This window comes from Rissa tridactyla, chromosome 8, assembly GCF_028500815.1.
Source record: "Rissa tridactyla isolate bRisTri1 chromosome 8, bRisTri1.patW.cur.20221130, whole genome shotgun sequence".
NCBI lineage: Eukaryota > Metazoa > Chordata > Aves > Charadriiformes > Laridae > Rissa > Rissa tridactyla.
The window spans coordinates 7,213,706-7,234,794 of record NC_071473.1 but is presented as its reverse complement, the minus strand read 5'-3'; the positions used below and the strand labels follow the sequence as shown (position 1 = coordinate 7,234,794).

The 21,089-nt window shown below is 51.6% G+C and overlaps 3 protein-coding genes across 14 annotated transcripts in view; 1 reads left to right on the top strand and 2 right to left on the bottom strand.

Moving 5' to 3' along the window:
• TSC2 (TSC complex subunit 2) overlaps positions 1–5,283 on the bottom strand; it is a 34,567-nt gene extending 29,284 nt beyond the window's left edge. For 5 of the 10 annotated variants that reach the window (XM_054210495.1, XM_054210489.1, XM_054210496.1 and 2 more), the window contains exons 1-6: positions 3,685–3,849; positions 2,717–2,803; positions 1,940–2,050; positions 971–1,115; positions 719–836; positions 179–227 (exon numbers count right to left, since the gene is read on the bottom strand). In XM_054210495.1, the coding sequence (XP_054066470.1) occupies positions 179–227; positions 719–836; positions 971–1,115; positions 1,940–2,050; positions 2,717–2,803; positions 3,685–3,822 (648 nt within the window). In that variant the 5' untranslated portion in view covers positions 3,823–3,849. Of the gene's footprint in view, positions 1–178; positions 228–718; positions 837–970; positions 1,116–1,939; positions 2,051–2,716; positions 2,804–3,684; positions 3,850–4,025; positions 4,940–5,266 lie in introns of those variants that run through there. The other 5 variants (XM_054210494.1, XM_054210490.1, XM_054210493.1 and 2 more) reach the window with 5 other exon arrangements.
• Positions 5,284–5,391: 108 nt separating this feature from the next.
• NTHL1 (nth like DNA glycosylase 1) lies at positions 5,392–15,260 on the top strand. The gene is made up of 6 exons (XM_054211166.1): positions 5,392–5,501; positions 6,047–6,294; positions 8,395–8,565; positions 9,120–9,279; positions 11,084–11,189; positions 11,880–15,260. The coding sequence occupies exons 1-6, from the start codon at positions 5,426–5,428 to the stop codon at positions 12,001–12,003; spliced, it is 885 nt and encodes a 294-aa protein (XP_054067141.1). The 5' UTR covers positions 5,392–5,425; the 3' UTR covers positions 12,004–15,260.
• Positions 13,043–21,089, bottom strand: part of NHERF2 (NHERF family PDZ scaffold protein 2) — a 42,047-nt gene continuing 34,000 nt past the window's right edge. The window contains exons 5-8 of one of the 3 annotated variants that reach the window (XR_008467987.1): positions 20,245–20,288; positions 19,506–19,568; positions 15,576–15,796; positions 13,043–14,968 (exon numbers count right to left, since the gene is read on the bottom strand). Coding sequence is in view for 2 of the 3 variants with exons in the window: in XM_054211164.1 (XP_054067139.1) it covers positions 15,638–15,796; positions 19,506–19,568; positions 20,245–20,288 (266 nt within the window). In the remaining variant the exon portion in view is untranslated. Of the gene's footprint in view, positions 15,797–19,505; positions 19,569–20,244; positions 20,289–21,089 lie in introns of all 3 variants that reach the window. The other 2 variants (XM_054211164.1, XM_054211165.1) reach the window with 2 other exon arrangements.

The following is a 21,089-nucleotide window of genomic DNA, read 5'->3' as shown; positions in this document are numbered from 1 at the left end:
ATTATTGATGTATGAGATCCAATGGCTTACAAATACTTCATAACATTGTATTAGCTCTCTTGTAAGATGCAAATAAACTGAGAGGAGAGTCTGATGATTTGATTTTGTTTGTAAAAAGTTACGGTTTCAAAAAATTTCAAAGAACTCTAAAGTACTAAGAGAGACTCAAATTACTGACCTCTATGTCCACAGATGATGAAGTCTGAATGCACAAGAGGCATATCTTGCTGTTGGGAAAGAACATTTAATTATAATTGTTTGGTTAATATTATTTTAGGCAAATAACAAAGAGCGAAAGCAGGCAAGTAAATCGGCATGTTATTTTACTCATCATTCCCCTTACTGTGGCATTGTTGATAACACTCTTAGAGACACTGAACACTACAACCTCTTTTACAAAGCCAGCTTAAAGTTGCACTTAACTGCAACTCAGTATGCCTACACTAATACAATAACAGAGACCCTTTGTGAGACTAAGCAACGCAATCAGGTCCATCACGTGAAATGGGGAAAGCACATGCAGTTGAACTAAAACAGATCTGAACTTCGTTATAAGAACTGAAAATTAAGTATTTGTCAGAAATGTGAGGTATGACCTGGAATGGAACAAATCCAGAATGGACGAAAGAGACTCCACTTATCTGTTTATTGATCTGCAACTCTCTCCCGTAATTTACCAAGAATAAGCACGTACGAGCTAAAAAAAAACCCAACTTACTGGACCATGTCAGCTACATAGTCTTCCAGATAGCAGCTATTGAATTTCACGAGGTTCACTAAAACCAGAAGGAACTCAGAAGACAAACCAACATCCATCCACTGTAGTACAAAGTCAGCTAAAGAAGGAAAACAAATTGTTATAATATGCTTTCTACCCAGAATTATTATCACTACCTTTTTCTCGTATCACTGCATGCCTGTCCCTTGACTTATTCCCGCCAAACTGAAGAGGAGTAGAGACAATACTCACCTAACTCTTCTTCTAAGTAGGTGATGTATCGTCCATTCTCTGTTAGAGCTTTGAACACTTCAAGCCGTTCATGCAAGTCTTCATTGGAGGGATAGTCCTTAATAACCTTAAAAAAATGTGCTCTGAGGATCCCTAATCTCTCACCCTTAAAAAAAGAAAAAGACGGGGCCAGGGGAAGGAATAACGTGTCACTAATGGAAAAAGACATTAAGGCCTGGACCTTATCAAGGTCTATAACTGTATCTTTATGCTTGAAATCATTTTCTTTTCCTACAGCCTATGAAAATCTCCTGAAAATACCTCCAACCTCTACTGGCTACTGACAATGGCTCAGGTCTTCTGAATCTGTTATGTCAGCACTCAGGGCTGGAAGCGTTTTGTCCAGGAACACACAGACAGCATCCAATACACAAAGAAATCCATGGAAACTGCAACTAACAGCGCTGCCAGTATAGCATTTACAAAACAACAACCCAACAAACCAGAATCAATGCCTATTCTTTTCATAAGCATCTACCCCTATTTGTTCAGAATACTGAAAACTAGAACTTTGGTCTGATACAGTCTTACGTTTGTACAGCCTATTATGAAATCTGAAGAATTCATAGTATGCTTAACTTGGCCAGCCTAGAAAAGTATCTGATACAGAACTGCTTGCATGCTTGACATGCTGAAACATCAAAACCAGCTGCAGACTAGGACTAATAGGTCTGGGCAAAGACCATATAAAATTTGCTATACTATGCTGAACTAAACCCCAAGTATTTCCTCTTTTTCAAGAACGTTGCCCTAAAACAGAAAAGTTTTTTGGAAGTTGTATGAAAAGTTTTGCTATGAGGTCAAACCAAGACTTAATTTTAAATGCTTCCTCTTCCCTTTTACTAGGCACAACCAAAATAAGAAACATTCATACTCCGCACAAACCCTAGTTTAAGTGTAGTGTTTCTTCTACAGTTTGTTTGTTTTCACCTGTCCTTGAACAATTGACTTCAGCAGATGAAGAACAGCATGTCTGGCTTCGGCGGGGCGCTCTGGCTGGAGCATATCAGCTACCACTTTCCATATTGCTTCCACTGCATGCTGAAAAAAACCGGAGGAGACAGGTAGTAGTAGCTAAGCTTCTTCTGGGATCTTTACCCAGTAGGTCAGTCATTAATTATGGCAAGTTAACAAACAAAATCTCCATGGATTTCATGTCCAGAGTTCTCTTTTCTGAAGGACGCTCTCATCTGCCCAGTCACAAGCTCAGGTGAACGACATGAGACACCCCAAATCCCATCCTATGTGACAACTTGCACCCCAGTAACTGAAGCTCCTCATTCACACACTTACTTCAGTGTGAACATTTGTGCAGAAACCTTCACCCACATACAAGATGAATTTAAAACCAATTTGAGGTTGCTCATTAACAAGACAGAATGACCTAGTAAACCCATCTTCTACAGGATTAACATGATCTCCGGTGAACTGTCCTGAACAGGCCTGAATATTTGCAGTGTTCTCCTTCCATTCAGTTCAGGAAGCCCGTCAGCTACATCCTGTCTGCTCCACTGTTGGTAGCTTGGACAAGACTAATTTCCTTGGCATGTGAGCCATCCTTTTACAGGTCTGGACAGCACAAAACAGCTTCTGGGATTAGCAATTTTAAAAGGCGGTTTAAACTACAGGAGCCTCTTACCATAGGTTAAGAGCTGTTTTGCTTAAATGTTCATCCTTCAGATATTCACTGAACACTTTGAAACTTACCTCTTCGATTTTTTTAGTTTTTGCCACTTCGCAAATTTGACTGATTGCTCGTATCCTATTACTTAATCCGCATTCTATGCTCAGTTCCTGGAAAGAAATGTAGAAATAAGCTAACAGTTTATCTTACTAGAAACACTTAGCCATTTCTCAAAGGGGATCATGAACCACCGAAAAATGAATTACACATTTGTCCAAAATGATCTAACCATTAGTCATCACCAGAGCGTTTCAGGAATTTGTCCAAAATCTTTTTTTCCATTAGCAAATGATTTGTCAAAACTCAAACTTTCACAGAACTGGAGCCAAGCAGCTTTTCACCTCCAGGACAGAACATCTAATTTTCTTCAGAAAAGTTAATAACTCGCTGGCTGTGGCGCACGCCCAGTTCATGGGAGAAGGGCAGAGAAAGGAGGGACAGTAAGTCTGGCTCTCCAGCCTTTCAGCAGGTAAGAGCTTGGCTGCTCCAGCACAGACGGGAAGGGATTCTGCTCTCCTTCTCTATCTTATGTGTTTTCCTCCCTGTGTGCCAACTATTCCCTTTACAGACTTGCTGTACCAATTACTGGAATCACTTTTTTTTTTTTTTTAATTTTCACGAAACCATAAGGTTTTCACAAAATAGAAACAGTTTCTAGTTTGTGCTAACTGCCACCACATAAACTTCATCAAGCTCAGACTATAAAGAAAAAAAAAAAAGCAACATATGTAACCTGACATAAGACACCATCATCCTATCAAATATCTCAAAAATATTCAAACACTGAATAACTAAAATGCTGTAACTTCAAAGTAGGTGAGTTTTGCGTCGATTTCACTAGAGAATGAATTGAGAGAGAAGGTAAAAAAGCATGATCAGAGAGGGAATGAATGTCAAAACAGAAAGGAGAATGAGCAAGCCCTCCTTCTAATCCTCTCAGCTCAGGTAATCCAGGCACTATCCCCATCTTTACTACGGTCAGTTCTCACACCTTAAGTATTTCCGCAGTGATGATAAACTCCGTCTGCTTGCCCTCCGATGACTTTGAACTTCCCCGGGATGTTCCCAGCCCCAGGAGATTCCTGAACTTCTCCTTCAGTCCAGAATCCTTGCTCTGAGGCTTTGCCATTGCTGACAAGCAAGCAGCACTGAGGCCCTGCAAATACAGAACAGCATTTCTGTTAAGGGAGGCGGAAAGGGGAAACTTTAAGCAGGAAAACACCAGTAACAGCCATCACAATGTGGCTTTTACAAACAGCTCTGGCGTTTCAAGCCATTTCAAACATGGGAGAAGCCCAATGCTGAGGACAAAACAACAAGGAGCCCACACACATGAGGAACCTGTGCTGCTCCTGCCTTCAGCACCTGCATCCTGCAGCTATCCGAGGAACAGGGAGCTCAGGATTATCATTTTCTGGGACCTCCAAATGCCCAGCACCACCACAGCCTGCACAGAGCAACCACCATTTTAAAACCGATGAGCTGATTTCTGAAGTATAAACACACACACACACACTTTTTGGCGGGTGTGAGCTGAAGTACTTGTTCCCAGTCCAAAAGCAAGGGACAAGCACACAGCTCTCTAAACTAGATGCTGAAAGTAGCTAGACATGAGAAAGGACTTACAAATCTAAGCGGTGGAACATCCAAATGCTACCATGGCAAGGAGAGAGGGAAGCGAGAACAAGCACACCCATTACAACACCACCACAACAACAGCAACAACCTTCAGAAACTGCCTCCACATCCAGCGCCAACCCACTGCCCCTCGGGGACCCCAGAACCCAGCTCAGAGCAGGACACCAGCTCCTTGCAAGCTGCTGCAGCCCCAGCACCGTGCACATGCTCCCGCCCAAACCCAGCAGGCCCCGTTTATGACCCGTGGCCCCCATGGACATGCCACAGCCTTCCCCACATCCCAGGCACACGCCACAGCAATCCCTTGTGCTCCCGGGGGACAGGCCACAGATCCTGTCCTAGCATCCCAGGGGACATGCCATGGCCCCCAGCCCAGGGGACACGCCACGGCCCCCAGCCCAACATGACCAGGGGACACACCACAGCCCACCACCCCGGGGGACACATCACAGCTCTAGGGGGGCACATCACAGCCTCCAGTCCACGACCTCGGGGGACACACCGCAGTCCCCAGCCCACCACCCCAGGGGACACACTACAGTCCACCGCCCCGGGGGACACACCACAGCCCCCAGCCAACTGCCCCAGGGGTCACACCACAGCCCCTCATACGGCCCAGGACATGGCATAGTGTGTCCCCGATCCCCCCCAAAAATGTCGGGACCATACCACAGCCCCCGCCCCCACCACCACGGGACATGCCACAACCCCTTGAGGACACACAAGGGGGGACACGCCACAGGCCCCCCCCCCAACACACCCCGGCTCCCTGACAGGAGACACCCGGGGGACACCCCCCATCCGGGGGCTGCCGGCAGCCCCACACACACACACCCCGGGGGCAAGGCCCCAACTCCCGCTAGGCCCCGCCAGGCCCCCGCGCACCCCGGGCCGGGCAGCGGGCCCTGCGCTCCCCCACCCCCTCACTCACTCACCCGCCGACCCCCGGCCCGGCCCCGCCGCCCCCGGCCCGCTCCCCGCTCCGCGCCGGCCCCCCCCGCGCCGCGCCCCGCCCCCGCCGGAAGTCCCGCCGCTTCCGGCGCCCGCGCACGCCGCGGGGCACGCTGGGACCGGTAGTTTCCGGGGCGGCCGCCATGTGTGCGGCCGTCTCCGCCGGCGGTGGGCGGGCGGCGGCCCGACGGCTCGGCAGGGCCCGGGCGACGGCCGGAGGTACGGGGAGATCGGTGCTTCCCGGGCTGGTCGGGTGGCGTGCGGCCCCGGCCCGACCTGGCCTTGGCACGGGGCGGGGGGCCTGGGGACCTGCTGGCGGGGGGAGCGAGGGCCCAGCCCAGCCCAGCCCAGCCCAGCCCGGGGACAGGGGCATGGTGTCCCTGTCACGTCCCCCTCGGAGCCCGGGATGTGGCAGCACCCCGGCGACTGTCTTGCCTGTGGCACTACGCGAGGGCCTGGGGGCATGTCTTGGCCTCCCGCGGCCTCCTGTGTGTTTGGGACACACATCCCCATAGCGCGACATGTGTCCCCAGCTGTTGTCACCTGTTTCCCAGGTCCTTCCCAGCCATTTCTGGCCCCGGTTAGGGCTGGGTGGATGTGAGGTGTTGCTGCTGGGTTGGGTCTATGGAGAAGACGAGTTCAGCCCTCATCGGGGTGCCTCGGGGTGGTTACGAATATGCAGAGCTGATGCTGGGCTCTGGTGGGAGATGAAGGCTTCTCTCCCCTGGCCTCAGGCCTGAAAATCTCTCTCCCATCCCTTGCAGTGAGCCAGGTCCATAGCACAGCCGGCCTCCCGAGGCGCAGCAGGAGGAGAAAGAGCATTGCCATTGCCTACGAATCTGGGCAGGGGGATGGTGCCGAGCAGGGGACATCTGAGCCCCAGAGACCACGCTGGGAGCCAAGGGACTGGCGGCAGCAACTGGAGCACATCAGGGAAATGAGGAGGAGCAGAGATGCTCCCGTCGATGAGATGGGAGTGGAGAGGTGTTACGACAGCAGCGCACCTCCACAGGTAACAATGCCCTGCTGCCCTGCTCTGTCAGGCGTGCGTGTGAAAATACAGCCCCACTTCCACAGCCCTCCAGCCTCCCTTATCCTCATGTTGCCCCTGGATATGTCCCACTTTGGATATCTCGAGATCAGAAAAATAAACGCAGGGTGTGTCAGGACTCTGTGCTGGGATTGGTCCCACAAGAGGTTGCTGCAGAAGTGTGCAAATGAGAGAAACATTTTGTCCTGCTAGAGGAGGAGAGTCAGCCACTGCCTCTCCAGTACGGGGCTTGTTGGCTTCAGGCAGCCCTTGTGAAAGGGCAGTGGGTGTTTTCTGAGATGTTCTCTGCTCGCATTCAGCCCATGCTGGACATTGGAGACCAGCTAGCAAACACAGCTGTGAAAGGCCCTTGTCCTCTGCTTAAACTGCTGCCAGAAGAGTTAACAGGCTGAACCAAGAGTAGGAGCTGAGGGAAAAATAGGATGATTTTGGAATTGTGAGTGAGAACCCGAAGAGAGTATTTTGGCAGTGCTGTCTTCTGGGGCAGGCTGGCAGAACATGAAGGCATGTCCCTTTTTTCTTAAAAATCTCTGTAAGAGTCCAAGGAAAGTATCCAGCAAGATGGCTCTGTAATACAGAGGAAAAACGTTACGGAGAAAAGGCGAGGGGAGCCGAGAAAAAACTTTCCAGGCTGCTTTTGTGCTCCTCAGAGCAGCACATAAGCGTGGGTTGGCTTCCTCCCCTCTTGCAGTCCACTTTTAAGGGGATACTGGTTGAAAGGAAGGGCCGTGCTGGGATGGCACTGTGCTCCCCAAGCCTGGGAACACAATCAAAGGCCCCAGATGACACCTCCCTCCAAGGGGACCATTCGCATCAGTACAAAAAACAAAGCGGAGCGAGGCCGTGGTGCGGCGCTGGGACCCAGGGCTACAGGGCTGCATTCTCCATGCACGGTGCTGGTGTGGGAACACTGAGATATCCCGCAGGCAGGCTCGGCGGAGCAGCGGGAGTCGTGTGCTCCACAGTGACCTGCTGGGCTCTGAGGGAGGGGTCTCGAAGACACAGCTGCACAGCTTCGGCGCATGTAACACTGTCCTTATTGCTGGCCTCGTGTCTTTGGCTTGGATCCATGGGGAAAGCGGTTAACTTTGACTCCGGATTCAGACAGCATCACATGCTCTGCAGCCATGTGGGTTGGCACCGAGTGCAGCTGTGGGGCCACGGGGACCACGGTGCACGATACAGAAATATCTTTTCTTCCCTAGGGAAGCAGGGTTGTTGCTTCCAAGGAAAAGTGGATGTTGTAACCCTCAGCACACACAAGCGCTCCTCACACAATTTCCATGCACTCGGAGATTACCATACTTCATGCACTCAGAGATTTTGCCTGGTACACCTGTGGTTTTGTAAACTTTGTGAGAAAGCTGGAGGAAGGATTGTATCCCACATTGTCCTGGGTCAGTCCAGGTTAGTTGCATCATCCTCCTCATTCTGGTGCATCTGGGAAAAATTGATTGAAAAATAGGAGGTGAACCGTCTGGACTAAACCCTGCATGACAGCATCAGAGGAACTTCTGGGTTTTGTGCTTCATCTCGCAATCTCTGTCATCCCAGTTCTTTAGATTTAGTTTTGTAAGGAGCTCACTGGAGCCAGATACCCAGTTCCTACTGAAGCCTAGTGGGAAAGGGACAGGATTTTCAAAAGCTGCTTTAGAACAGAAAAACATGTTGCATGAAAACTTATTGGGCGTTTGTACTTCTACGTCCTGTGGGGTCTCCTGAGAATCAGGAAAAGCTTTGTCTGTCCCTTTGCGGCTAAGCACTGGCATCTATGGATGTGAGATCCCAGCAGGGAGTAGCTGCTCTCTACCCTTTTATGCATGCTGACTGCTTAGATTGAAGGTGTTTCTTTTCTCTCTTTATTGTGCAGTAGAATTAAAAGATTATGGATTATTTCTTTTGCAACCTTCCAGTCCGTTGTAGGCAGATGCGGCTGAACCAAGGTGGGTCCATATTGTGCATTGGACTGAAGATGGTGCTGGGTGGCAGAACCGAGACCCAGAGGTGGCTGGATCCTCTCAGAGATCTTGGGGTGTCTCACCACTGTCTCCTTTTCCCCAGGTTATGCGCTACCAAGTTCTGCTGTCACTGATGCTCTCCAGCCAGACCAAGGACCAGGTGACATCGGCTGCCATGCTGCGCCTGAGGCAGCATGGCCTCACAGTCGACAGTATTTTGCAGATGGATGATGCGACGCTTGGGCAGATCATTTACCCTGTAGGATTCTGGAGGGTGAGTGCAGGATCGCGGCAGCACCCGACATGCATGTAGAGGAACCCACTCCACCGTCCCCTGTTCCCATGCAGCTGTCTGAGACAGCTCGGAGGCCCAGGAGAGGAGCGCAGGGCGGGTGCAGGCTTGTCCTTTGCAGGCTGTACTCACGGCCAGTCATTGAGCTGAAAGCAGGTGATGAAGGCAGGAGGTGGGTGCGAACCAGCCCTGCTCCTGAGAGACGCACCCCCAGCCGGTATTCAGCCTGCTGCCCTGCCCTGGGGTGATCTTTCCGCTGGAGTCAAGCTGAAGGCTGTATTTTACGCCAGTTTTAGCAATTTGTATTCACAGCAACATTTGCTGCAGTGCCTGGAGTGTGCAGGGGAGGTTAGAGCTGATCAGGTCTCAGCATTTTGTTTTCAAGAAGTCAAAGACTTCTGTCTCCCCTCCCCAGACTCCACTGTGTGGCCTCACATGTAACATACGCTCAGGAATGGTTTGTTTCCTGAGCTGTTTGTCGCTTCTCTGTATTGGAGGGCAACTTGGATTTTCTGTCTTTCCCCTTGATTTTCCAGAACAAGGTGAAGTACATAAAGCAGACGACAGCCATCCTGAAGGAGAAATATGGGGGTGACATACCAAGAACTGTGGAGGAGCTGGTGCAGCTGCCAGGAGTTGGGCCCAAAATGGCCCACTTGGCCATGAACATTGCCTGGGACAGTGTGTCTGGGATAGGTAGGTTGGACCGTGTTTTCCCTGTTCCTTTCCTAAATCCTGCCCAATCCATTCCCCAGGCAGAGGGGAAGCATTGCAGCTGGGCAAACTGCCTGCCCCAGGAACTTGATAGCATCACTTCAGTTTAGTCATCTGCAGAGTATTTGAGTGGGTGAAGGATCTGACCCTCAACCCCTCACAGCAGATGAGTTGCTATAGGATTTAAACATGGATCCAGCTACTCTTTTTCCTCAAATTTGATAGCAGAAATCCCCAAGGGCAGTCATTCCCTCCCCTCAGATGCTGGTAAACAGTGCAAATATTGCCTAATTGGGTAGGCATCCAAAAAGATGTGCTAGCAGAATAATGCTTTGAAATCTCTTTGGTGTCAAGCGAAAGGAAGGTGGGGGGTAATTTTGTGATTTGGGGATAGTTGCAGGATAGTCTGAGGTTATTTTTTTCCAGGGTTGCTTCTGTTCAAACAAATCTTATTTGGGATTTTTGTTTGGCAAGCCGTAAGAGGGCAGAAGCAGGGCTTAGTCAAAATTACCACTTGAAATCGGTAATTCATGGTGGGTCGTAGAAAGAAATGGTCGCAGGCAATCTGTAGCTCCAGAATTTCTGCTCTGTTTTAGTTCCTGCAGCTGGGCAATAGGTGACCATAGGTACATCTGTTTATTTGCCGTGTTTATTGAACAGAGAGCCTAGGAGAGCACATAGCTGTACCCCGTGGAGCTGTGTGCTTTCGCAGTGATGGGCTGGGAGGAAGTCTGCCGTGGAAATGGGCCCAGGCCAGACCCAGGGCAGGTTCGCGCCTGCATGATGCTCCTTTGGGCAGCGTGGCTGGCAGCAGAGCTGCCCGCAGCAGCCGGCAGATGGGGCTGGACCATCAGCTGCAGGGTGCCATCGGGCTGCCCAGCCTGGGGGCCCCTGGGGGCAGATTAATATTCCAAGTGTATTTACTGCTTGATGGAGGAGCCCTGGGAAAACAGGGAATGGTGCCACCTGATGAATGACTGCCTCTGCGGCGAGCACGCAGCCCAAGGTCAGTGCGGGCAGCAGCTGACTCCCGCAGCCCCACTGGTGACCAGCAGCGGTACAAAATGTGGCTCTTGCGCTCGATTCGACAGCGCTTGGGGTCTGTTGTTCTCTCCCTGCTGTGGGGGAGGGAAGTCTAGAGGGAGCCAAACTAGCCAACTGTTTTCCAAATAATTGTGTGCTCAGTTTTGATTTAGGAGGCAAGGCTTAGTCTTCCTGTTTACAGCAATTTCCTGGGTTTTGCCCAATTAGCCATAGAGACAGGTTTATCGCTGCTGATCTAACAATAATATACTTTGCATTCAGAGCTTTTTAGCTCAAAGCACTTATAAACATTCGTTTAAGCCTCACAAACCTTCTTGTGTTGGTAGGTATTATGAAATGTGTTTTCCATCTGGGTAAACTAAGGGGCAGAGATTGCAACTTGCGTAACATCAGCTGAAACACAGGGAGGAAAAGAACCTGGGACAGGCTGCCCTGTGCTTGCTAGATCAGAGCATGCAAACCTTTGAAGGAGGGCTGGGTCAGATCGTGCGAGCGTGTCGCTAGCTGCGTGGTGTGAGATAGCCATCCCGTCTTGCTGTTGGCTCTGGGCCTAGGAAGAAAGCAGCGCGTTTGTTCTGCGAGTGAGCCTCCCCTCCTATTTCATCTGCCTTTTCCTGCCAGCCCGCGGAGGAAGCCCATGCAGGGCGCTGTACCTGGTGTGCTGTGACAGGCAGCTTTTGGCTGTGCTCTCTCCGTTCAGGTGTGTCTGCCCCCACCTAAACTCTGGGCTCTCCCTTCCTAGCTGTGGACACCCACGTGCACAGGATCACAAACAGGCTGAAATGGGTGAAGAAGGAGACCAGACACCCCGAGGAAACTCGGGTAGCGCTGGAGGACTGGCTGCCCAGGTGAGGCCTGAGACCCCAGCCTGCTTCCTCCACACCAAGCCCCTCGAGCTATCTGCCAGAGTCATGTCTGCACACAATCCTGCTTATAGCATTTTCAGTGACTGCACTTTGCGTCTCTCCTCTTTATGGGGGACTAGTCTGCAGGTGTTTCACCTCTCCCAGAGAGCTGCAGCAGCAGCATCTCAGCTACTTGGTTGTTTCCTGGCAATCAGATATATCAATCACCACTAGTGCAGCCAGGTACCTGGAGCTCTTGATGCCTGATTCTTGCTGTGACAAATTTACCATGACCCAAGCCAGGTGGTTTTCTACACAGGCCCTTGCTGAGCCTAACGGCTACAGCAATATCAGACCATGGTTGGATTCTGGCCATCACTGGTGCTTAATCATCAGTACCAAATGACAGCTGACAGGTAGTCTTTTGCATCTCCACATCTGGCACATGCCTTGGCACAAGAGAATCACCACAGGCACTTTGTGTGTCCGTCCTCTGCTCCCCACGCCAGTTCAGAGGGATCAGGAAAGGTTAGGAGGGCTGTTCTTAGCAGGAGGCTGGGACCCACCTCCAGGTGTCTTGGGAAGCCAAGAAGAACAGGCAGTAGGCGAAAGGGATCCATTTAAAAGCACGTGCTGTTCGTTAATCCCTCTGAGCAGCTGTATCCGAAAGCTCATGTTTTCTTCTCACTGCAGGGATCTCTGGAGGGAGATAAATTGGCTCTTGGTGGGCTTTGGCCAGCAGACCTGCCTGCCCGTGCATCCTCGCTGCAATGAGTGCCTCAATCAAGACATTTGCCCAGCTGCTAAGAGACAGTGAGGGATCATCCCATCTTTGTAGAGCAACAAAGCTGCTTCGGCTCAGCAGCAGCCCGGAGCTGAGCCCCGGTAAAGCTGTGCTTTGCACGGGGCTGGCTGTGTGACTGCAGGGAAACAGGAGACTGCTGCAGCCAGCTCAGCATCTCTGGGGAGGGAGCAGCCGCTGGCAATGGCTGAGCTCTCGAGAGGAAAAAGGGTCTTTCAAAGCGCAGCAGTCCTGCTGTGTCAGTACTGAAGGCTCCAGCCCCCGTGTGAATGCCTGAGCATGCCCCGGCGGAGCAGCAGGCTGTGCTGCGGCAGGAGTAGCTGGAGAGAAATGCTTCGTCCTAGGGGACTTGCTGCTGCTTGTGAATACACATTTAATAAAGGTGGTGGGTTGTTTTGGTTTTTTTCCTACCCGTGAGTTTTGCTGGCATCTGTGCAACACAGGGCAGGGGGAGGAGAGGTCGGGTGATCTCACCAAAGCGTGAGACCATAGCAACCAGCCCTGCCAGCTGAGAGCAGGCAGCGTGCGACCTGCCAAGCCGCCTGCCGAGCCCGGGCAACGAGGGGCACTGCAACGGGTAAGGTACAACTGAAGACCTCACAAGCCAGGATCAGAGGCCACCACCTGGACAAGTGACCTCCGGGTCCTGGTAGCAGGGGGTAATGCAGGGCAGAGGGGTGCAGGAGACAAGCCAGCATCGCGCTCTGTTCAGTGTGTGCCAGCAAGGGTTACAGTGGCCACAGGAGCCGGGCTAGTGTGCGCCTCAGAAGCTGACGGAAGGGACACCACCGCCATCTCTGTTTTGTTCTTCAAAGAAAGGGCAGTGCTGACCATTGTAGAGCTTCAAAGGAATAATTTCAGCTACTCTTTTAACCAGGCAAGGGAGGAAGCAAAGTTTATAATGTGCTAAAGAAGGCTGTAATTCCGCTCTGAAGTTCCCTACCAAACAGATGAGGAACGAGCAAATAAGTACTTGGTACATGGGAAAAACGAAGTTTATTACTGACATTACAGTGTACATTATGTTTTTACAATGTAGCTGACAGCCTTATACTTTATTGATTTTTTTTTTTTTCCAAGTTAAATGTACAGGAACTGAATAATTGCTACTGAGCTACAAGATGTCTGAAATACGATAAGTGCTTTAACCAGGAGCAGTTTCCATGGGTGAAGCAGAGATTAAGATTTTAAAATCTTATCAGTACAGATTTGCACACCTGATTTCTTTTGATCTGCATTCAAAACTACATGTTCTTCCCCTCCCCCGCCAACTGCAGTGGTCCAGTCCTGTATGAGAAATGCGGTATTTACAAACAGGTCTTTGCTCTCTGACATGCATCGGGGAGTGTGACATTTAGGTCAGTGTAATGGGGAACGCTCTGCCCTGCGCAGACCGGGGCGCTGCCTGGTGTTTGGCTATGGAGGCACGGGAAGCAACGTGCATACCATGAAAAAGAAGGGCTCCTTCAAAAGATTACTGATTTATAGAAGCAGATAGTTTGGGGGCCAAAAAAAAGAGAGCAGATAATTGTCTTTGAAGTGGGGTAGGGAAGAGGTGTCTTGTTAATGGCAGAGTCCTGGAGGGGAAGCAAAGCTCTCCGCATCCTGAGCCATCGTCCTGCTGCCAGTCTCGTCACCAATAGCCAAACACCTGCACCAGTTCCTCTCCAAAGTCATCATTTTTCAACCTGTTCAGCCCATCAACATTCCTAAAAGATAACTTTCATCAAAGAGAACTCATCTCCTTCACCCCTGAGGCTTCCCATGCTCTCCTGCAAGCCAGCTAACAGCCACGGGCATCACCTGCTCCCTGGGGTGAAGCCAAATGTCCTGGTCCCTGTTGCTGAGGTCCCCTGCCCTGCACCAACCCACCACCGTGCTGAGCCCCGACCTGCTGCTGAGGAGAGCAGTAAATGTTATAAGGCACCTTTTAGCTCAATACTTAGGAAATACACCCAGACCCGTTACGGTATCCGCAGCGCACTGGGCAAAAATCACCACCTGTTTTTAAAATGGTCCATCGACGTCCCAGTGATTGCTGCCATTCGCTTTTAGCTGGGGAAAGGGGGTTTGTACTCGACTGTCCTGTTGTGCCCAGTCCCTTCCCGCTGCTGCCTTGGCATTTGAGCTGAAATACCGGGCAGCCACCGTGGCTGGGCCTGGGGGGCTGCTGGAGGGCAGGAGGGACGGGGACAGCCCCGTCACCGCCGGTACCCTGCCCTGGTGAAACACCTCTGTCTGTAACCTCTGAGAGCACACTAGTTCAGCTTAGTCATCTTCCCCCGTTTACAGCCAAAGGCAAGTAATAAAGACCTCAAAGGGGCTTAATTTGTGACATTTTAAAGATATATTTTTGAGGCTCTAATACCAAGAGCAGGATTTTTTTAGAGGAGACCACAGAAAGCCAAAGCGAGTGCCCGCTCCATCACGCCGCTGCTTGCTTCGTAGCCAGCCCCACGGAGACCCCACGGCTTCGGAGGACGCCCTCCCGATGGCGAGACAGACTCAGTTATGCTCAGGGGCTGGAGGCATCATGTGCCAGCCCAGAAGTAACAAACCAGGTGGGACCCAGACCCTGCTCCAGAACCCAGCACCCAGCCACGGCTGAGCCCCGCTCCCCCAGCGCCAAGCCCCCAGCTGGAGATAGATCCCTGCTGGAAACAGAAGCTGGGATGTGCTCGCTTCCAAGTCCATCCAAAGAGTTTTTGTAGCATCTTGTGGCTCTTGTCTTCTTGCGAGGCTGCCGGGGCCGGGCCAGCAGCATGGCTCCTCGCACCATGGGGCAGGACTGGCCCCGCTCCCTGCCTTCCCCGGCTGCATCGACGGCTGCAAATGGTGAGGGCTGCGGCATTTGGGCTGTTGGGTTTGGGTTTTGTTTTTAAATCCTGCCCTCTCCCCTCTGCAGAGCTGTCGGGGACGAAAATGGGGCTTTTATTGCCAGGGCAGAAGTCACTGGTGGAGAGGGATGTTCCTAAACTAACTGGAAACATATGGGGCTTCATTAAAAAAAAGAAAACCCAAAAACAAAAACAACAAACCAAACTACTTCGTTTCAATAGCAAAGCCAACAAGAGCGATTTACAGCCACTGTCCCGTTTTCCCATCGTGTGAGTAGTTAACGCTGCAGACGAGGTGCCGGGGAGGGGGTGCCAGGTACACCCCACCCTGCAGACCCCCACCACGGTGGGGGGTGACGAGGCCGTCAGACATTTGCACAGGGGCACAGAGCATCCCATGGGGCTCAGTCTGGGACACCCGCAAAACCAAAACAAGCACCCCATTAAAAAAAAAAAAAAAAGTAATAGAAGCCTAAATGATGCAGGTAAGAAACAAGAGTTAAACTCTTCCAGTCTTTTCTCATAGGAACGGGGGATGGTGGGCAGCCAGAGCCGGGCTGAAGAGCAAGCAAGAAAAGGAGCTTTGGTCACATTTGTCGTATGAGAATCGCTGGTGAGTAACAATAATAATAATAATAATAATAAAAAATAAAAAAAAAAAGGACTTTAAAATACGCCTTGTAAAAGCAACCAGTGAAGAGCACAGCACAAAGCATCTCACATGGACACTGAAGGACAGGGCGTAGGCACCTCAGAAACGTCCGAGCTGGGGCAGGGGCAGGAGAACGGCAGACGGCAGCCACCAGCAAGGCTCAGAAATTGCTGAAAATCTCTCGCTTCTTGTTCCAGTCCATCTGCGGAGCTCTCTTCTTCACCCGCTTGGCCCGCACCTTCTCCTTGGCCTCGGCAGCCGTTGGGCTCAGGCTCAGCCCGCTCTCCTCAAACGGGTCTTTCTTCTCCGCATCTCCGTCCTGCGTGGAGAAGGGAAAAAAGATGTCAGCCCTTGGCAGCATCCCCCGCAGCGCCGCGAGCACGGCCATGGTGTCCTGCAGCGTTTCACCCTGCACGGCCCTGGGAGAGGCGTTTCCTCCAGCCTGCACGATAAGCAAATGCGCAGGGGTGGCTTTTTTTGGAGCAGAAGGTCAAAGTCCCACCCCCGTGCCGTGTCTGTGGTTCCACTGGCAGCGGCAGCATCCGTGTGGCCACGAAGTTAATTACTACATTGCGTTTTGTGGTTGGTTCCCCCCCCGCCTGAAGAATGTGTGGCTGCCACGGCTGGAAGTGGAAAAGCAGAAATACAGAAGCTGCTGCCAGAGGGAAAACAAGCTGCTCCGCTTGTCTGCTGGGAAAATGAAAAATAAGCCCCTGGTGAAGGCAAAAAGCAGGGATGAGGGAACAAGCGGGGTGAGCCTCGGGGCTCGCAGGGAGGGGTTGTGGCAAGGGGTCCCCTGTGTTCGCCCACCCGAGCACCCGTTTGCTCCAAGAGCAGCCACGGCTGACCGAGGCAGGGATGGGGCTGCGTGGGAGGACAGCAGATCCTGCCTGTGTGCCCAGCTGGCCATGCCCCGCACGGCCACCGTCACGCGCCAGTCAAGGCAGTATTTGCTTTGAGAATTGTATAGGAAAAAAAAAAAACCAAACTAACTCATCTTTCCATCTGCTTAAAAGAAGTACTTTTATAATAAGAAAATTAACTTTCTTTTCTAAAGTAACTGACACCGCAGCAATGTGTCCTCAAGCCGGGAGCCCCAGGTGCCCCCTCCGCTAGCCCTGACCCTCTTGTTCCTGCAGTAGGTGAAGGATGGCCACCACGTCCTCAGGGTACAATTAACATCCTGGTCAAAATGCTTTCATTCCATTGCATCCCTGCTGGGGATGGACCCAGCACCGGGTCTCCCGGGCCCCTCAAACCCCACAGGTCTGAGAAGCATCGTCCCTGGCAGGACTTGGTTCACCAGAGCTGGTTTTAGGAGGCAGCACACTCCATAGCAGGTGCAATCTAAAGCTTCGGCTTCATGGATCACATCTCTCCTGAGGCTTTGCCAGGTCTCAGTGCCAGGCAGGATGGAGGTGCCCGAGGAGACCAGTTCGGGGAGAAGCGGCTGCACCCTGGAGCTGCGCAGCCGTGCTCAGCAAGCACCACGCTTGCGTCAATAGTGGACAAACATACAGAATCAAGACCTTCGGTTCTAAGGAAACACTTTAAAGCCTGCCTACTCACACTGCTGCCCTACCACACAGGAGAAACTCCCAAATAATGATTTCACAAACCCTGCTGATAACCATGGGCAGGTCTTCCACCAGCGCTGCAAGATAATGGCTCCAGCTTTGCTTATGAACGCAAACTGAATGGGGCGGTGGCCTGAATGAGCTCATCAGGCTACGAGCTGGGGGGCAGAGCCACAGGCAACCCCCCACCGCTCCTCAGGGACTCCGGTTTCTACTACAGAGGTGGGACAGCAATCTCTGAAACAGCCCAAAGGTGACAAGTGTAGGGTCCTGCACCTGGGGAGGAAGAATGTCAGGCACCAGTATAGGTTAGGGGTGGACCTGCTGGAAAGCAGCTCTGAAGAAAAGGATCTGGGGGTCTTGGTAAACAGTAAATTATCCATGAGCAAGCCATGTGCCCTTGTCGCCAAGAAGGCCAATGGAATTCTGGGCTGCATAGGGAAGAGTGTGGCCAGCAGGTCAAGGGAGGTCATTCTCCCGCTCTGCCCTGCACTGGTGAGGCCACAACTGGAATACTGTGTCCAGCTCTGGGCTCCCCAGTTCAAGAGAGACGGGGAACTACTGGAGAGAGTCCAGTGTAGGGCAACTAAGATGACTGAGGGATTGGAGCATCTCCCTTATGAGGAAAGGCTGAGAGAGCTGGGACTCTTCAGCCTGGAGAAGAGAAGGCTGAGGGGAGACCTTATTAATGTTTACAAGTACCTAAAGGGTGGGTTTAAGGAGGATGGAGCCAGACTCTTTTCAGTGGTTCCCAGTAACAGGACGAGGGGTAACAGGCACAAGCTGGAACATAGGAAGTTCCGATCAAATATGAGAAAAAATTTCTTTACGGTGAGGGTGACCGAGCACTGGAACAGGCTGCCCAGGGAGGTTGGGGAGTCCCTTCTCTGGAGACTTTCAAGACTCAAGACCTGCCTGGATGCAGTCCCGAGTAATGTGCTCTGGGCAATCCTGCTTTAGCAGGGGAGTTGGACAAGATGATCTCTAGAAGTCCCTCCCAGCTCTGAAAAATTCCGGGTTGACTCCATGGGAGGAACCGCAATGTTCAGGCAGCAGGACACTGCCCGGTTTTCCAAAGGCAGCAGCCATTGGATCGGGATATGTATTATTTAATGGTCAGAGAGAAACGGAGATGCCAGACTGCAGGCGTTTGGCCACAGCTCTCGGACGCAGCTGGCGCTCGAGATGTTTTAGAGGCTCTGGGTGCGCAGCGGAGGCTGCGTGAGCACTTGCTGCCGTCAGACTCCCACTCCCAGCCGTCTCGGGACAGGGGACAGCACAAGCACTGACAACCAGCTGGGAGCCCACAGAGCACCTGCGCGGAGGCATTCCTCTATTTGTAGCAGAGCCTCATGCTAAAGATAATTTTTTGAGCACTTTAGAAATCCCCTACTTATTATTTTAAGAAAAAGATAATACCGGCTATATTAACAACACCGAGATAATACCAATCTATGCGTTGGTGTTTCCTTTTGGTGGCTGATTCACCTTGCACAGCGAGGTCCGCCTCTGCTCTGGCCCTTTGCTGCCAGGCTGCACCAGAGAAACAGCCCCAGCCCCGCGGATCACCAAATGCACGCTCCTCCCATCTCGAGCATCTGCTATAAACGCTCTGATAAATTCACTGTGCTCCAAGCTAAAAGCAATCTGGCTTGTTTTGTTTTTTTTTCTTTCAAATTTTAGCCTGCCTTGTTCCTGTTAGCAGCACTTGTACCTCGCAGCTCTGCTCCTCCTGCCCTCCCGGCTTCCCAGCCTCGCAGCTCCTCAGTATAATTACACTTAAGATCCAAAACTCTTGTAGACATCCTTTCATCTTACACCTCCTTTCAAATTATTCAAGTCACTGCCCAACGAGGCGCCAATTAACTTGCTGCCGTTACCCCTTGACGTTCTCCTCTGCTCGGTTTGGGGCAGTGCCATCTCCCTGAGGTCACGATGCCCGAAGGGACGAGCACACGTGAGTCCTCCCAGAGCCAGGATGGAGCATGCCATCTGCACCCTCACAAAACTCATCCATTAATAGGGGACACCTGTTGCTGATGGCAGAGGCCACACGACCCCCATGAGTTTTTCTGTCCCCTGGACAAAGAGGAGAAAGAACACCGCTGTGACAGCGGCTCATGCTGCCACCGCACACGTCACCCTGAGGGTCCCAAGCCCTCGACCAGCCAGCTGAAGGAATTATTGATCCATCCCAGCAACGTGGCCACCTCCACGCTGGAACCAGCAGCTGCTGACAGCTCCATCTCCATTTCGTGCACATACCCAGTGCAAGGAATGGATGGAAACTCTGGATTTCGCTTGCTGGATGGATACAAGCGTACCCAAGTCCACGAGACAAAACTGAAAATGCAGTGGAAAGCATTGTTACACAGTATACACAGTATCGTAAGGCAAGTGTGTACCTATAATAGTATGTAAAAGGGGGGGTTGGATATTTGGGGCTTTTACCTCCGATTCCTTCCCAGGACTTTGAAGGTCACTGTGAGATGAAGATGTGGATCCTCCATTCAGCTGGTGGAAATTAAAACGTTAGTCCAGTTTGCCCAAAGACAGAATTAGAAAGAAAATAAAAAGCTAGGCAGAAAAATGCTCCAGCCCGGTGGGGACAGACATCCCAGTCACCCTGCCAGGCTGAGAGCAACGCCTGGCTTGTGCAGGGACGGGAACAGAGCCCGGAGGGGAGGGTCCTGCCGAAGGGACCCTTGCACGCACATGTGTACACACACACACACTCTTGTGTGCACACCCGGGAGCTCCCTGGGATTTGCTCCCTGCTCTCCCGCATCCCCCACGCCGGGCAGAGCGTGGTCCCCGTCCTGCCAGCACCGGGCAACCGCACACCTCGTCCCTCTGTCACCGGGATCACTGAGTAAAACGGGGCTGAAACCAGCCTTGTTCAACGCCTAAATTAAAGCTGCAGCAGGAAGCAATTAAAATCAGCCCGCAGCAGTTAAGCAGAGCTAAATGAGCCCTGGGGACATTATGAGCATCCCTCTCTGCTCTGCAGGCTGGCAAGTCATCCTGACAGGCTCAGTGTCACAGGTCGGAGCCAAGGAAAACCGGCTTGCCGGGAGTCTGGCCTCTCACCCCTGGTCCCTCTTGGTCACTCCAACATGTTCCCCTAAACTGAGCTAACCCGGGATGCTGCCCAGCCCCCCCGGCCATCCTCAAGCAGGCAAGTACTCACCTGAGTCTGTGCGGATCCATTTGTCATGGGCTGAGGTACCACACCTAGAGACCACATAAAGAAAATACGCGGTAAATACACTCAGCTGGGATTGTTGGCCTCAGGTCCCAGGCAAGCAGCCCTCGGCATCGCCCACCTGGCCATCCTGAGCCTGTTTGCTCCCTTGCCCACCCCACCAGCTCAGCGTGTCTTGTCTCTTGACTTTGTCCTGTGCTGCTTCTGAGCCCACACAAAAGCCTGTCCATCCCCCTTGTGCCCTTTGTGAACCAAATTCTTTCCAGTTCCTCCATCTTCATAGAATCATAAAATAGTTTGGGTTGGAAGAGACCTTTAAAGGCCATCTAGTCCAACCCCCCTGCAATGAGCAGGGACATCTCCAGTTAGATCAGGTTGCTCAGAGCCCCATCCAACCTGACCTGGAATGTTTCCAGGGATGGGGCATCTCCCACCTCTCTGGGCAACCCGGGCCAGTGCTTCACCACCCTCACTGTAAAAAATTTCTTCCTTATATCTCATCTAAATCTACCCTCTTTTAGTTTAAAACTATTACCCCTTGTCCTATCGCAACAGGCCCTGCTAAAAAGTTCATCCTCATCTATCTTATAAGCCCCCTTTAAGCACTGACAGGCCACAATAAGGTCTCCATTTCATTTCACCCTGCTTTCATTAGAAGAAAACACCTTCCAGGAAGGGGACGAAGTAACTTCCTTCTATGAGCGCTAGATTCAGCGCGCTCCCATTTTTTTGACTGTTAAGTAATTAAATCAAAATTTTTTGACTGTTAAGCTGTTTAATCAGAAACCTTAAAAACCAACCCAACGCTCAGTGCCGAAATCAGCATCTTG

Coding starts and splice junctions, on each gene's coding strand:
- NTHL1 (XM_054211166.1), top strand. CDS start 5,426: ATGTGTGCGGCCGTCTCCGCCGGCGGTGGGCGGGCGGCGGCCCGACGG. Junction 8,566..9,119: donor ACCCTGTAGGATTCTGGAGG/GTGAGTGCAGGA, acceptor TTGATTTTCCAG/AACAAGGTGAAGTACATAAA. Junction 9,280..11,083: donor GGACAGTGTGTCTGGGATAG/GTAGGTTGGACC, acceptor CTCCCTTCCTAG/CTGTGGACACCCACGTGCAC.